Here is a 17,766-nt window from a genome sequence, read left to right on the forward strand (position 1 = left end):
CCAGCTCTACACATTGTCTGTCATCTCTGAGAATGTTGAATCGACTTGCTTTTCTGAAAGTCTTCAGAATTGTTTGTTCATTCCCCATTGTTTATTCATGTCATCCCTAGGTGTCCCGGAGAAGATAGTGGTGAGCTGCTTTTTTGAATCACTGCAGTCCACTTAGTGTAGGTATACCCACAATACTGTTAGGGAGGGAATTCTAAGTTTTTGACACAGTGACACCAAAGGAACATATTTCCACCTCAGGGTAATGAGTTTCTTGGACAGGAACTTAAAAATCATGGTGTTCTCAAATCTTCTGGCCTCAACCTTCGACATAGTAGTGGTTGAGAGTTTGAAAGATGCTGTCTCAGGCCATGGTGAATTTCTGCATTGCATTGCATCTTGGAAATGGTACGCACTGCTACAACTGAGCATTGGTGGTGGAGGGCGTGACTTTTCTGTGAATATGCATGCCAGTCAAGCAGTCTGTTTCGTCTTGGATGGTGTGAAGCTTCTGGAGTGTTGTTGGAGCTGCACCCGTCTAGGCAAATGGAGTATTCCATCACACTTCTGACTCGGGCCTTGTAGATGGTGGACAGGCTTTGAGGAGTCAGGCTGTGAGGTATTCACTACAAGATTCCAAGCCTCTGAATAGCTCTTGTAGCCAGTGTGTTAATGTTGCAAATTCAGTTTAGTTTCTGGTCAATAGTAACCACTCCCCCCTCCAAGATGCTGCTGGTAGGGGATTTTTTTTTTTTTTTTTTTTTTTTTTTTTAAAAAAAGAATCTCTACAGTGTGGAAACAGGCCCTTCAGCCTAACAAGTCCACACCATCCCTCAGAGCATCCTACCCAGAATCATTCCCCTATAACCCACCTAATCTACACATCCCTGAACACTACGGGCAATTTATACCACTTAATGTCAAGGAGTGATAGTTAGATTCTCTTTAGTTGGAGATATGCCATACAAGTGCCAGGCAATAACAATTATTATCACTTGTCAGCCCAAGCCTAAACAGCACAAAGTCTTCTCTGAGCAGGACTCTCATCACTAATTCCACACGTAAGTAAGAACAGCTGAGTGTACTAAATGCAAAGACTATAGCCTTTATTATGATTATGGCTGTAGCGCTCAAGAATAATACTTCAGAACTCAATGGAATAACTCAGATAGAAGCCCAATGCAGCTACAAAACTGACATCAACTTGACAATTGAAGAAAATGCCCAGATATTTCCAATTTTAGTGAATGAGATCCTGTGGTTCAGTTGATAGCACCCTACTTCTGAAGCTTCAGGATCAAGTCCCAGTCAAGGACACATTGAAGCATGAGTGCTTCTTCCATGATCAAACAGGTTGACTGTCAAATCCTCCAACACTTCCTCTTCCATTCCCCAAAAGAAAAACAAAGTGAAAATTTACGAAGCAAGCACACACCATCATAGGAAAGCAAGGAGTGAATGAGAGACAGTTACACTTACATACAAACAAACCATTCAGTGCTATGATTGGATGCTTTCAAGAGCATTCAGCCAGATACAGGCTACCTGAGCATGTTCCACAATGCGGTGAGTTCTTGATTGGATGAGACGTTACACCATACACCCACCTTTTCCCCTGATCCATTAATACCTTTGGGCCAACATCTTATTTGTATTATGCTATTAATCCATTGACTCCCAGAGTTACCTGGACTACATTTCCTCCAGGTAATCCTGCAAGGTCTCTATTGCATTCTCCCAGTTTCTCTTTTCTGTTGCATTTGTTTTGATTATACGACTGTATATAGCAGTCCTTATGTACCTTCTTGAAATCAACACAGTATTTTCCCCCATCATAGATAACATGCCCAACCCATGTTTTGAACTCTTGCTCTCAGCAATTCTTCCTCTTACAGCCAGGATAGAATTTCCTTTTTCCTTTTTCCTCACCTTCTATATCACTAGCCTCCACATTCAATGAAAGTTCACTGCCACCTGCAGCAAAATATTTCGACCAAACCCAAGTATACTCTCCCCTTATCAGCATTTCAAAAAGGGACTATTCACTCCATAATACTTCAGATCACTCTTCAATTGTCCAACAACCCCTCCTTCATCCCCACAGACATTCCCTGAAAGTATAGGTGTGCAACATGTGTCCTTCTACCCTTAATCTTCCCACCTTCCAGGGATAACAGATTATCTTCTACTACTTGCAAGTTAGGATACTGTATTCAATGCACACAATTCAATCTCTTCCCACTTTGGGAATACCAAACACATGTTGTTTGACTACTGTAGAACAATTGTGGAAAACTTCTGGAGTATTGTTCAGTCCACACACATTACTGAGAAATCTGGGTCAGCTAGCATTTTATATTTTCTGCCTCACTCCCAGTTTAACATTTTTTTTAAAAAAAATCTTTGGCCTCTTCAATGTGCTCTCATGAAGCTCAATAGAGGCTCAAGTAAAAACATTTCGTCTTTTGATTAGGCACTTTATGGCCTTCCAGACTCACTAAAGCAGAAGGATTTTAGATCATAATAATCACTTCCACTTTGTTTTCAAGAGTTGTTAACGTTGTGTTCTTACCATTCACACTCTTGTTGACCTGTGTTGTTCTCTATATTGTTCCAATAACTTGCACCATCATTCCTTTGGTTATTTAGTCTCTCCAGCTTTCCATCCCACTGCAGATTTTCCCTTACTACAGAAGGAAAGAATATCTATATTTGGTTGAAACTTATCACCACCCTTTTTTCCAATTCTGATGAAAAGACAACTTGAAATATTATACTAGCCTCTCTGCTCCTATGATGCTGCTTGGCCTGCTGTGTTCATCCAGCCCTGCACCTTGTTGTCTCGGATTCTCCAGTTCCTACTATCTTTGAAATATCAACATTGGTTTTTCTCTCCAAAGATGCTACCTGGCTGAACTACTGAGCACATCCAGTTTTTAAATGTTTAACGCAACTTGCTTGGGTCAGTATTCAATGTTTATTCCCCAAACTTAGGCCATTTACATTTACTTCACTTTTAGAATCAAGTATACATTCACCAGGTTAAGGATAGCATCAAAGCAAATACCAAGACTAACAAGACTTACAGAACAAGACCATTTGATTTCCTTTGCACAATGATGCCAAAAGGTCTGGGTGAAAATCTAACCATGTAGAGTTCAGCTGAAGATTTTTCAATGACATTAGGAACATCAATAGGAACCTCATAACGTTTGCTCCTTGGATCCTTAATCTGTCAAGACAAATCCAAGTTTTAGGGAGGAAGAAACTGATATTTGTATAATGTGCTGAAAGTTAACAGGGAAGTTCATTAAGTATATCCCCTTGTACTATCAAGCCAGGATGTCTTGCTGTCTAGGTTTTAACTCTGGTCCTCTTCAAGCAGAGCTATAGAAAAATATTATTAACAGAAACATGGGTAACCCACAAGAAATGCTCAGATTCAAATTCTAAATTTATTTTACTTTCATTACTTTAATGTGTCAACACACTTCATCTATGTTCAGATACAACTACTTAGAAAATTAACGTACTAATTAAAAATATTAATATCAACCATACTGTTACAAAAACATAAAAACTTGAAGTAGGCAATTCAGCCCCTCAAGCCTGTTCCACCATTCATTACAATTACGGTTGATCACATCTTGGCCTCAATTCCACTTTCCTGAAGTTCCCACATTGAAACTATAAAAGGAGACGATAGATTATCAATGCAGTTAGATTTTTAATTGCTATTACTTACAGTAAAATGAAGTCTGCCTGCTGTCTCATAGATTACATTGAGCTCAAGTGCCATTATGTCATTCAGGAACAAGGTCTTCTCACTGCGGGTCAGTGTGGCTGTGTAGCCAGTACTGGTTGGAGAAAGGTAATCCAGGTTGTAAGAAGGATAATTTGATGGCAGGAAACAGTGTGGGATACCTGTACTGGCTGCTGGATTCCAACAACAACCACGTGCCTGACATTCCTTCATGTCAATCACTTCATTGAAAGCACAATCAAACCTACTGATATGATCAATATCACACTGAAATCTGCTGTAATGACTCTCATTGAATGATAGTTTGTTCATGGTTTCTGAGGCTGCTGACCTATTTTCATAATTTGAAGATTGCCACAATAGATCTAATGTAGTTCTGCTCATGTCAATAGATCTAGAAATTACCAAAAGATCTGGTATAGAATAATTATAGCAGGCAACTACACTAACTAGAACAATAGTAAGCAGAATGGCCGCAATTTTAAATGTAGCAATTGTATGTACTCTTTGTTTAACCACAGATTTAAGTCCAATGAGTCCTGATCCTTCATTTTGTGAAGCAAGAGCCTGTTTTTCCATGTCACAATGTGGTGATAACATGACAAAAAGATAGTTGATCTTGAAGCTTGGTTCTAGTACCTAAAATGAGAGAGAAAGAAAGAAAGATCAAAACTTACAGCAGTTTTGTGCTACCAATAATGCAGACCTTTATCTTAAATATATTATAATAGAACACTTATAAAATACAGGAAAAGTAGTAAACAGGCTTGCAGAGTCAATAGATAAGGGCAATACTGCACAATTCAAGATGACAAAACATTAGCTTGTTGATTTGTATATAAAAATGAGTCCATTTAATCATTCAACCCAGACTGCACGTGCAAGTCTCTGATATTGTGGCTGACTAAATAGTGTTGTTAATAAACTTCAAAATATCAGACTCAACATGAACCTGACTCTATGGTATATGGTGCATCTAACGCATTATCATAGCAACAAGTCAGTATTAAAGCTCGTAGCAGTGAGGCGTTTGCATCAGTAAGCAGATAAAGGCTGAAAAGGTAATAACAGCATGACAGATGGGCTGTATTGTTTTCCCAAACATCAATAAATCTTAATTCACAGCTGAAATTACAAATAAAACAAAGACTAAAGTGCTACAACCAAAACTAAATACTATAAACTTGTACTGAAGCATGATGAATACTCTACCTCTCTCTTACAAACAAAAAACAAAACGGCTTACAAAAAGCCCAGGACAGCTTTCATTTAAAACAAAAATGTTTAACAAGTGCTGAAAGGCAGCTCCAATCTAGGAAAGAAATCCTGGAATAAAGTACAGAAGTCAACAGCAAGAGAAAATGTTTCCAAACTAAAGAAGCCTTACTGTTACCTAGACAGCCTATTCTGAAGTGGCATGAAAAGATTTTTGCCTTACTTTTACAAAGGAAAAGTGATTTTTTTTTTAAAAAAAATGAACAAGCCTGTGACCTTCAAAGGGGCAGCAACAATAAGGAGAGAGATTTGGCAAAAAAACACCCACAAATTGCGCTACACTAAAATAGATTTTTTTCCCACTTGAACTGGCAATCCATCGACATTTGCCAGGAACAGCCTGACAAATTTTTCACATTATAAAATCAAAATAAAGTTTGAATCAATTTCAGGTTTAAATTCTTGTCCTACCACCAAAAACTGGTTAAATAATTGACCAATTCATAGGTAAATGTTGACTTAAAAGGAACAAAACATAATTTCACTGGAGCTAAGTCAGCCAAAATGCTTATGGTTTCTACACACATCAAATCCTCCAGAAAAGCATTTCTAGACAAACTTGAATATACCATGGATGCTCTACTCAGTGGAGGATGCACATTCAAAGAAGTTGGAGCAGATCAGCAGCATCCGAAAGCGCTTTACTCTGGCACAACTATTGCAGCAGTCACCATATTCAGTGGAATGTTCAAATCTTTTAAAAGTGGTGGCTTTTCTCATCTACAAAAACAACATGTTTCTTCAGATTCCCCATCTTCCAGAACATATTTCAACAACATATGGGCCGTATCAAAAAATTACCCAGGCCACCTAGAAGTAGGGGCAAAATAGAAAACGTATAGAAGACGGTTAAGCAAAAAAAAGGGCAACTGACGAAAGGCGTCTCCGTTTCTTTTGCTGTTTGTTCCTGTACATTGAATTTTAAACAAACTAGTTCCTTTCCGAGTTCAAAAACAGAAGATGCTGGAAATGCTCAGCATGTCTGATAGCATCTGTGAGGGAAAAAAAAAATCAGAGTCAACGTTTCGGGTCCGGTGACCCTTCCGCAGAACTGATTGTAGCTGGGAAAATGTCGGTCTATGTGCAGAAAATAGGGAGGGGTATGGGGTAGGGAATAAATGATAGGATAGAGCTCGAAGAGAGAGAAGAGCCGTTAGGTAGACAAAGGAGTTGATAATGGTCTGGCTATTGAACTCAATAATTATTGAACTATTACCTATTAAACTGAGTTCAATAATTTTAGGGCCTAACATCTCCCATACACCATACATAATGCCTTGCTATCACATCGCCTGCCATTACACACCACCTATCGTTAGTCACTAACAGTCTGTGAAATAATTGTATGTTGAGACTGTTTAATTTAGGCTGAGTAGTAATGAGTTAAGATAATACATGACTAGGAGCACGAAGTAGAGAAACTCTAGCTTTATGAAACAGTGCATATTGCTGTAAATGCAACTTGCCTTTCCCTAGTCCGAGAAGTTACGTAGGACAGATAGCAAAAAACTGGAGCTCGCAGCATCTGTACACTCTTATCTTCGCCACATTCTATTTTAATTGATGTATGTCTGGTTGCCTAAGTAATGATCTTGCCTTGCTAAAACACAGTACAATTTGTTTTAACTGTTTGTACCATTGTATAAATACTGCTGCTTCTTTATGCTTGTCGGGGTCTTCGGACCTGACCTTTTGTCAGTGTTGATTCTCCAAGATATCACGAATAAAATCTCTTTACTTCGAAGCCTGGACCTTTGGTGTGTAATTTAGTTTAGTCTGACAATCTGGCATAGCCAGCAGGATCCCAATATGTATGTATTGTATATGTACATATACGGGATCCGAACAAATTGACAAAAAGGGAAGCGAGAGAGGGATTCGAGTTTCCCCGGCCGGTGACTCACGTTGAGCCACCCTGATCTGAACTCAGGGAGACCGGAGAGATGGGACAGGCAAGACCATGTGCGGAAGACAGAAACTCAAAGAAATCCTCCTTATTATACATTAATTAGTGAGACAAAAGGAAGAGTCAAGGAGACTTTGAGGACTGAAGTATAGAGAGATCCTGGGGTTGGGAAAGGGTGAACTGGAACATAGGGAGACATACAGTTAAGATACATAACTATAAAGTATTAACATTCATTTGAATTCAGAGTTTGATCCCTTGGTAAGTGGGGATTGTTAAGACGATGGGCAACAGAACAAGAAAGGAAGCCAAGAAGCCCAAGGAGAAAGAGTTTGCAGTGAAGATGAAAAAAAAACCATAAAGTAGATCAAGAAGATCGAAAAACAAAGAAAGATGCTTGGGGACGCATTGGTCCCTCCAGGATCGCCCGCCTAAAATGTTGGCTAGAAACCGGAGGCAGTTGGTACTCTGTTACGCTTTCCAGTGATTTGTATGGGTGGTCTCATGGGGATTGGCCTTACGGAGGTACGTTTGACTTGAAAAAGATACAGTTTTGGAAAAGCAAGACGGAAGGAGGAAACGGGGATCCCAAGTGGGATTATAATTATACGATTTTGTGCTTTGACAAATGGTTGGAAGTGGCGAAATGTCATCAGCCTCCAAAACCCAAGAAAGACAAAAGTAATGAGATCAAAAAGGGTAATAAGGACAGTGCCCCTGCCGTGGGAATATATCCAAAATTAGAACAGATTGATGAAAACAAAGATGAGGTTATGAATGACATTCTGTTGGCAGCTGCCCTCAGAGACCGTCCGCCTCCTTATAATAACCCACAACCTCCCCAGCTTCCTGAAATGGGGATCTCTTCGTCCCTGGACAGTACTTCGGGCATAGAAGGGGTCCAGACGAGGAGTAGGACCGCTACAAAGCGGGATCTGGAGGTAACCAACGAAAGCCCCATAATGGTGATTGTGGTCAGAGATGGCAAGGAAGAAACAAAGAGCACGATGTTTGCTGGCAATGCGGGCAGAAAGGCCATTGGGCCAGGAAGGGACCTGCAGAGTAGACCAGAAACAGAGTTGTCCCTTTTTATTCAACAACCCTTTCCCTCAGAGACAATTGGGGTGCCACAGAGGGGTGTCAATACAGGCTGCAATGATCAGAATATCCTCTTCTCCCTGGAAGACCCAATGGCAGAAATAGAAATTAAGGGGAGACGAGTAAACTTTCTAATTGATTCTGGCGCGACAATTTCATCTGTACCCCGCTCTGTGGAATTACCCTGTAGTCCTAAAGAGATTTCTACCATAGGAGTAGCTAGAATTGCTAAGGTTGAGCCACTGTCCCATCCCGTGACTATACAAATTGGAGATCATAGTGTGCACGAGACCTTTGTTATTGCCAAACATTCCCCAGTGAGCTTATTAGGACGCTAAGTGCTTTGTAAGTTAGGGGCCACGATTCACTGCATTCGGCAGGGACTATTTCTTGAATTGCCCAAACATTCAGTTCCACAAGCCTATAGCATGCTGCTCAAAGACATGGAAGCTCTAGAATCTGAAGTAGCTGTTTTGTACTGTTGGCAACTATGGAACAACCCCCTTGAGAAAATGCTAGTGCGTTTAGCTGCAGCTCTTGCAGATAGGAGCGATGAGTGCCTGCGCTATTTACATCATTTGCTCTCCACCTGTAGATTGCTTACTAAGACCCATTGCATGGCCTTATTCTCTAAAAATTCTAAGTCTGAGAATTACGCTAGAAAAACTAAACCCTTCTTAGACATGTCTGATACCGTTTGCTCTGGGGGAAAAGATTTATTTCAGCTCCTTGGGATTGGGAGCGGCGAGTGATGTGACTCATACGCAGGGTTCCTCGTTTGAAAGGGTCCCAAGTCAGTCCTTCGTGTCACCTTGGCCGTAAAGGCCCCTGTGACCCCAAAACAGATTGGCTCTATGGTAAAGGGATTAGGTGAGGAAAATCCTTGGCACAATGAAAAGGTACCTCTTGAGGCTTTCAGGATTGTACTGATTGATGTCCTTTCGGCTCATTTGGGCTGTATTAGGATACTGCCTGGGAAATGGGAAATGACATTCTGTCAATTTCAGCCAGACCCCTTGGTAGACTTGTTTTTTCCTCTCCTCCTGCAGACTGTCCCTTTCTCCTTGTGGGCACTGCATAAAAACCATGTTGGCCTGGTCTCCTTGGCCCTGCCACGTCAGATGAATGTTTGAGCCGTGGCTTCCCTACCCTTTATTAAACAGTACTGTTTGTCAAAAGGAGGGGATAAGGCTGGTCATCAAGACGCGATTCGCTGAAGGTGTTTTGCACCCTACCCATAGGCCCTGCAACACTCCCATACTGCCTATCCCAAAACCTGGACAGAAGGACGAGTGGTGCTTTGTCCAGGACATACGTGCCATCAATCAGATTGTAGTACCCGTCACCCCGTAGTCCTTGACACCAATGTGATTCTGTCCTCCCTGCGCCCCCCGACTCGTCCTGTTACAGTCAGTGACCGCTGCTCAGCCTTCTTTTCTATTTCTCTCCATGAGGACAGCCAAGATCTCTTTGCATTTACCTACAGTGGCAGACAGTATACATGGACCCGGATTCCCCAAGGCTACACTGAGAGGCCGGCCGTATATGCCTCCGCAGTCCAAACGGATGTCCTCGGTGATCATATGGTACTGCAATATGCCGATGATTGATTGACTACCTCCCACGATTGTGATGCCTGTCAACCAGACACTGTGGCGTTGCTGCTTCATCTGGTCGATAAAGGACATTGGGTCTCTGCTCCAAAACCACAATTGTGCCAGCCCTCAGTGCAATACTTAGGCTTTGTTCTCAAGAACGGTATGTGCTAACTGGGACCAGAGAGGGTCGAGGTGGTATTGAAGGCACCCAGACCCATGATACAAAAAGAAATGCTGTCCTTTCTTCGTATGGTGAACTATTGTAGACAATGGATACCTGAATATTGACGAATGGATGCTGTGCTGCGGTAAACTACATTGAGGGGGCAACTGACAGAAATAGACTGGACTGAAAAGTGGCAACAAGCTATTGGGAGCTCAAAATGGTCCTGACTCAAGCCCCTGCCCTGGGGATTCCTGATTACAACAAGCCCTTTGCCCTCTATGTCAGCGAAGAGGAGGAGTTTGCAAGTGGCATTCTGACCCAGGAGCACAGCAGACTCAAGCAGCCGGAAGCATACTACTCAGTTCAGTTGCCTCCTGTTGTTAGAGGAATGATTGACTGTCTACGAGCAGTTGCCACCACTGCTGTGATTTTGTTTTGGACTATAAGTGAGAGATTTTGGCCCCTCATGCAGTCCTACTGCTTCTACATTCACCAGCGACACAACATTTCACCACCACCCGCCACACTGGGTACCAGGTCATGCTGTTGTCCAAACCAAAAATTTCCTTTAGGCGAGCACCCTCATTAAACCCTGCCATCCTTCTCCCTGACAGTGGTGAAATGGACGAAAGCGAGCACGACTGCCTGCAGGTCACCGATTCTGTCACGTCTCCCTGCCCTGACTTCCAATCCACACCCCTGGACAATGCTGATTTGGTGCTTTTCACCGATGGTTCCTCATACTATGGGGTGGCACGGTGGCTCAGTGGTTAGCACTGTTGCCTCACATCGCCAGGGACCTGGGCTCAATTCCACCCTTGGGCGACTGTGTGGAGTTTGCATATTTTCCCCATGTCTGCATAGGTTTCCTCTGGGTACCCCAGTTTCCTCCCACAGTCCAAAGATGTGCAGGGTAGGTGGACTGGCCATGCTAAATTGCCCATAGTGTTCAGGGATGCGTAGCTTAGGTGGGTTATAAGGGGATGGGTTCTGGGTGGGATGCTCTGAGGATTGGTGTGGACTTGTTGGGCCAAAAGGCCTGTTCCCACACTGTAGGAATTCTATTTAATACTGGCCTTATGACACTGCCACACTGGCTGGGTATGCAGTCGTCACCCCTTTTGAATTATTGGAAGCCTTTGGCACCTCAACGCACTCACCCGCACTTGTATTCTCGCTGAGGACCAAACTGCTAATATCTACACCAGTTAGCGGTATGCATTCGGAGTGGTGCGCGATTTTGGGACCTTGTGGCAGCATTGTGGATTTATCACCTCCTCTGGTAAGCCCATCCAGCATGCTACCCTGATAGGTAACTTGCTCTAAGCCTTATCCTCACTAGGCTAGCCATTATGAAGTGCAAGGCACACACACATGCGCAGGATGAAGTCTCACTAGGCAATGCTGTCGCAGATGAAACGACTAAGACAGCTGCTCTATCCCGAGGAATGGATTTTTCCTCTTTTGCATGCCAAAAACTTCCTGAGGCCATTGATTTGGCTGTTGCAGTACAGGCCCAGGAAGGGGCCAGTGAACAAGAAAAAGCAAACTGGGTTCGGGATGGTTGTATACAGGATTCTGATAATCTATGGAGACACCCCACTGGCAGGGTGGTCTGCCCAAAAGGTTTCCTCCATGCACTTGCCCACCTCAAGGGCATGTAGGAAAAGGGGTAGGGGGGGTGCTTCACCAAGTTACCCAGCAATGGTTTGCACCAGGAATAACAACAACTGCTATTCAGCAGGTAACTGAAACTTGTAGTATTTGCCAACAGTATAATAGAGGGAAGACCCCAGCCTGATTTGATCACTTGCCAGTACTGGCAGGACCCATTAGGAATCTGCAGATGGATTTTGTGCACATGCCAGCCTCTGGAGGATTTAAATACATATTGGTGATAATGATTATGTTTTCAAAGTGGATAGAGGCTTTTGCAACTGGAAAAGATGATGCCAGGACAGTGGTAAAACGTCTAATGAAAGACATCATCCCATGATTCAGAATACCCCTGAGGATAAATAGCGATACAGGGACACACTTTACAGGAAAGGTGGTAGTGGCTCTGACTCAGGCTATGGGATTTGAATGGAAAGTGCACATACCCTATTGGTCCCAGTGCTCGGGGGTGGTAGAAAGGATCAATGGGACTTTAAAGAATACCCTGGCTAAAGTGTGCCAGGAGACTGGATTAAAGTGGCCTGAAGCTTTACCCATTACCCTATACATCCTAAGAAACCAAGTTAATAGAACGACAGGCCTGACCCCCTTTGAGGTTTTAATGGGAAGATCCATGACCACTGGCACCAAGCCCCCGATGACTGGGGCCGACGTAGCACTAATATGGGTCGATGAGAAAATCCTGCAGTATGCGCAGGCCCTGAGTGAGGCAGCTTGGTCCAACCATGCGACGGTATTAGAGGCACTGCCAAAGCCCAAGGAAGGGAATACTCATCAGTTTAAACCTGGTGATTTTGTGTATATCCAATCACTCGAAAAAGGCTCTCTTTCTCCTAGGTGGAAAGGACCCTTTGACAGTTGTCAAAGTGCAAGGCAAGCCGGACTGGATTCACGGGACACGTTGTAAACCAGGATCTGGAACCACGGTGACAGGTCCACCCACAGGGGCCAGAATGAGGTTCCTGGTGTTAACAGTACATGGACTATGTGTGTGGGGTATCGTGTCGGATTACATAGAACAAGCCCCTGCCCACAACTCATTTCTGTCTTTAAGCTATGAATTTGCAATGCGTTTAAACGTTTCCTCTTGCTGGGTGTGCGCCCACATTCCGATTCATTCAAAACGGGGAATCCCATTATGGCCAATCTCCTTTAATGCCTCCGAAGTGGCGGAGTGGGTATTAAAACAGAATAGCTCACTGCCCAGAAATCAGGACAGTTTGCAGCTGGTTGCTATATTGTTAACACCGACACAGACAGGCAACAGTGGAAGTCTGCGGGGTACTTCTTTAACACTTTCATGGGATTATCGTAACACCTCCTCCCTGTCACCTCCTTTTTACGCTAACTACTGAAAACAACCACACGGCCTCTCTCTGCCTCACTCGAATAGTAATTTGAGAAAAGGGTACCCCCATGGGTAATAGCCATTGCTCCCAATATTATTATGTTTCCCCGTTACATATCCAACAGTCCCAATTATGACGAGAAAGAATGCTTGGGCATGAGACCTTTTCCCCTGGGATACGACCCCCCATTCGCAGAGGAAGACTGGTGAAGTTGATCTGGGGATCAAAAAGGAGGGAATTGTGGAATAATTGTATGTTGAGACTGTTTAATTTAGGCTGAGCAGTAATGAGTTAAAATAATACAAGACTAGGAGTACGAAGTAGAGAAACTTAAGCTTTATGAAACAGTGCATATTGCTGTAACTGCAACTTGCCTTTCCCTAGTCTGAGAAGTCTCGTAGGACAGATAGCAAAAAGCTAGAGCTCACAGCATCTGTACACTCTTATCTTCACCGCATTCTGCTTTAATTATTGTACGTCTGGTTGCGTAAGTAATGACCTTGCCTTGCTAAAACACAGTACAGTTTGTTTTAACTTGTTTGTACCACTGTATAAATTCTGCTTCTTTTTTATGCTTGCCGGTGTCTTCAGACCTGACCTTTTGTCAGTCTTGACTCTGTGATATCACGAATAAAATCTCTTTACCTCAAAGTCTGGACCTTTGGTGTGTAACTTAATTTAGTCTCTTTGTCACAGTCCCCATTAACAACTATTCACCCTCCCAGCCTGCTCATTGTCTATCCAACTGCTCTTCTCTCTCTTCAGGCTCTATCCTATCGTTTACTCCCTATCCCATACCCCTCCCTATTTTCTGCATATAAACTGATATTTTCCCAGCTACCATCAGTTCTGAGGAAGGTCACCACACCTGAAATGTTAACTGATTTTTTTTATCCCCCTCCCCCACAGATGCTGCCAGACCTGCTGAGCATTTCCAGCAACTTTTGTTTTTGTTCCTAATTTATAGCATCCGCATTAAAAACCAAAAGAACTGACAGAGTTCTGAGGAAGGGTCACCGGACCCGAAACATTAACTGTTTTCTCCTCCACAGATGCTACCAGACCTGCTGAGCTTTTCCAGCAACTTTGTTTTTGTTATAGCATCCGCAGTTCTTTCAGTTGTTTGAGTTCTTCCTTGCCAAAAACACGCCATACATGGAAGAAAGATCCACACTTGTCAGTTTCTCAAAAAATGCGCCATCATACAATAACTGTGTTTTCATATTATGACCCCTTTAAGATTACCACGAAGTAGATGCATCTCAGAAAGGCCTCACAGCATATTACAGGAAGACAATCTTACTGAATTTGGTTCTGAGATCATTAAAACAGCTGATAACTGCTCTAATACTGATTGAGAAATTCTTGTTCTAGGTTTTGAGATACAACAGCTTCATAGAAACCCAAATCAGCAAGAATATCATTCATACTGACCACAAACTGCCATAAGTGATCTATCGAAAACCTCATGTGTTGGAGATCAGTCATTTCAGTTCCAGATCATCTCTGTAGGAGTTCCTCAAGGTAGTGTCCCAGCTGCTTCAAAGACCTTCCCTTAGAAGGTCAGAATTGGGGATGTTGACTGATGATTGCACAACATTCAGTGCTATTCATCACCCTTCAGATTGAAGCAGTCCATACACAAATGTAGCAAGACCCAGACAATATCCAGGTTTGGGCTGAAAAGTGGCAAGTAACATTCGTGACACACAAATACCAGGCAAAGACCATCTCCAACCAGAGAGAATCTAACCATCGCCCCTTGACATTCAATGGCAAAATGGAATCCCACACTATCACCATCCTAGGAGACACAATTGACCAGAAACTCACTGCACTAACCACATAAATACAATGGCTACAAAACAAACAGATCAGCAGCTAGGAATTTTACAGCAAGTAAGTCGCCTTCCCAAAGTCTGTCCACCATCTACAAGACACAAGTTACGAGTACAATGGAATACTCCCCGCTTTCCTCATTGAGCACAACTCCAACAATACTTGGTAAATTTGAGACCATCTAGAACAAAGCAGTTTGCTTGCTTGTGGATGTTGTGCCATTCACTTACTCCAACAGAGCTCAGTCGAGCACAGCGTAATTTCAAGATGCACTGCCGAAATTCACCAAGGCTAGTCAGACAGCACCTTCCAAACCCACATCATCTAAAACGGACAATGGTAGCAGATACATGGAAACATCACCATCTTCAAGTTCCCTGTATTCACATTCAGACTTGGAAATATATATCCTGGGTCAAAATCCTCGAACTCCCTCCCTATAGCTTTCTGTGCTTACCTATGCCACAGACTGCAGCTGTTCAAGAAGGCAGCTCACCACATTCTCAAGGGCAATAAACGCTGGCACAGCCAGCAACACCCACATCCCATGAATGAATTTAAAAAAAACTGGCTAATAAAATAAGACGCAAGACATACCCACCAACCACCAATCTTTTCTTGTGACAGCACACTGACAGGAATAGGTTGAAGGGGCTTTCTGCCAGAAGTTTTTAATTGCCTGCTGTCCTTTTCACTCAGGTTTACTCTCTGTGATCACCTTGTCTTTTCTAATGCTGTTTGAGAAGTTGCTTACCCCAGACTGTCTCCCACTTTTTAGGGGAACAAACAAGAGGAACTCTCCTTCCACAGCAGATTTCATCTAGGCCACAGAGCAGGATTGCTACTGATATTTTCCAAGTTGATTGGCAGGATTACTTTGTGGTGACTATTTCACCAATTCTCTTTTGCATAACAAAATCAAGCTACTACCAGTGCAACAACATTATTGGAAAGGAAAGAGAAAGTGGTACAAGAGCAGCATCAACAAGCATGTCGACAATTATTCAATTTGAACCAAGGCAAAGCACACAAACTTGAGAATTTCTTACTAATACATGGGATGATAGTAAATCAGTACACCGTTGTGTCCACACTGGGTCATATGATAGTGGAGAGTGCAATGGTCAAGTCCTATGAAGAAATAAATAACATATCCAGATCACATTTGATCAACTGACCATCAATCAAGATGATAACACGAATAGTAAAGAGGTCTGGCCGAACAACCATCATGTATCCAAGTTAAAATGATATACATTCATCCATGATGAGATCACACCACAGGGAGGTGATGGCCTAATGTTCCGAGGACCTGGGTTCGAATACCACCGTGACAGATGATGGAATTTGAATTCAATAATAATCTGGAATTAAAAATCTAGTGATGACCACAAGATGATTGCCAATTGTTGGAAAAACACATCTGGTTCACAAATGTCCTTTTGGGACAGAAACTGCCATCCTTACCCTGTCTGGCCTAAATGCGGCTACAGACCCACATCAATGTGGTTGACTCTCAACTGCCCTCTGAAATGGCCTAGCAAACCACTCAGTTCAGAGGCAACTAGGGACAGGTAATAAGTGCTGGCCAGCGAGCGACGCCTACGTCCCATATGTGAATAAAAAAAGATAGTGGAGAGGTGGGGGCAAAGTGGTAATGTCAACGGACTAGTACTGCAGAACTCAGCTCATGTTCTGGGGACATAAAAATTCAAATCTGAACCCAAAGATCTGGAATTAAAAGCTTGTGATTGTCACAAAAAAAATCTGAGTCACGAACGCCCTTCAGGGTCTGATCTCCAGATCCAAAATGTGATTTACTCTCACAAAGTGACCTCTAAACAATCAGGGGATAGGCAATAAATGCTGGCTGAGCCAGTGATGCCCACATCTTGCCAAGGGACCAGGAGCAGGCAGATGAGACTAATTTAGTTTGAGATTATGGTCGGCATGGACTGGTTGGGCCAAAGGGTCTGTTTCTGTGCTGTATGACCATGTCGTAGATCCAAAGCATTGTCTCTATGCATAGAGACAACACTTATCTACAACCTAATCTGCAATTCAGTTCCTAGTCTCAAAGCAAAACGTGACATTGTACCACAGCATAGATTTTCCAGAGCTTTGAACGATTTCCATGAAATGGCAATATGCGACATCCCAGAATAAAAGGTACCTAACTCGCCTCAGTTGCTAATAGAGTTAGCATAGTATTTACATAAAAAAAACTGACAGTCACAGACTAACATCAGTAGGCAGAGAATCCAGATATGTAAGTCAGCAATCTTGTAGCTGTGTAAGTAGCTGACATTAGTCAACTTGAAGAAATCTAACTCAACAAAAAAAAGTTTGTGGGTATTTTAAAATAGGTAACATAGAAAATCACAAAGCAGATCACTATTTGTGGTTGGTTGTAACTCAAATACACAGGTACCTTTCCCCTTATCTCCAATTTAATGCCCTTTAAGATCTCTCCTGTTGACGCCAGAAAGTACCTTCCAATGCTTTGGCAGATGCAATACACCAAAATGCTTTCAACATTGAAGTACGAAGCAAGAAATGAAAGTACTTACTCTTCTAAAACTAAATGCTGAAATAGATTCTTGTTGGTAAATGGGAAGAAGGCTGTGGTGAAAGGCGGTGCTGACAGAGAATCAGGTGCCGAATTGCGAAACAAATTGGAGCGCCTGAATGACTTCCTCCTGTTGTTCTCTGCAGTCCCGGTGCTGCCGAAGTTGACAAAGTCAGAAGTCACAGGACACCAGGTTATAGTCCAACAGGTTTATTTGAAATCACAAGCTTCCATAGCGCGGCTCCTTCATCACGTATTTCAGGCCGCGATAGAAAATGGAAAAGGCTGGAGACACTCAGCCGCTCGGGCACCAGCTGAGGAGCTGTGGTCAGTCACACTCCGATCTTCTGACACGCTCCTAGGGACTCCTCCACACTGTAAGAAACAACTAGAACCGGCTCCGAATCCAGTGAATGTGTCGACCTCAAGCCGTTTCCTGAGCTGAGAACCAGAAATGAACAAACCGCCGGGGAGCCGAGTCACATGACAGCACCGGCGTCACACACAGGGCCGGTCCACATCCACTCAGCCACGCGGA

General features: G+C 42.9%; 2 protein-coding genes across 3 annotated transcripts in view; one reads left to right on the forward strand and one right to left on the reverse strand.

Moving 5' to 3' along the window:
- gaa (alpha glucosidase) overlaps positions 1 to 17,738 on the reverse strand; it is a 47,952-nt gene extending 30,214 nt beyond the window's left edge. The window contains exons 1-3 of one of the 2 annotated variants that reach the window (XM_020530541.2): positions 17,230 to 17,738; positions 3,734 to 4,390; positions 3,075 to 3,220 (exon numbers count right to left, since the gene is read on the reverse strand). In XM_020530541.2, coding sequence (XP_020386130.1) covers positions 3,075 to 3,220; positions 3,734 to 4,351 — 764 coding nt within the window. In that variant the 5' untranslated portion in view covers positions 4,352 to 4,390; positions 17,230 to 17,738. Of the gene's footprint in view, positions 1 to 3,074; positions 3,221 to 3,733; positions 4,391 to 15,708; positions 15,802 to 17,229 lie in introns of those variants that run through there. The other variant, XM_048610692.1, reaches the window with a different exon arrangement.
- Positions 10,012 to 17,766, forward strand: part of LOC109931215 (coiled-coil domain-containing protein 40) — a 70,914-nt gene continuing 63,159 nt past the window's right edge. The window contains 2 exon segments of the mRNA XM_048611106.1: positions 10,012 to 10,240; positions 12,309 to 12,445. Of these exon segments, the coding sequence (XP_048467063.1) occupies positions 10,012 to 10,240; positions 12,309 to 12,445 (366 nt within the window).

This window comes from Rhincodon typus, chromosome 23 (assembly GCF_021869965.1).
Source record: "Rhincodon typus isolate 14 chromosome 23, sRhiTyp1.1, whole genome shotgun sequence".
In the NCBI taxonomy this organism is placed as follows: domain Eukaryota; kingdom Metazoa; phylum Chordata; class Chondrichthyes; order Orectolobiformes; family Rhincodontidae; genus Rhincodon; species Rhincodon typus.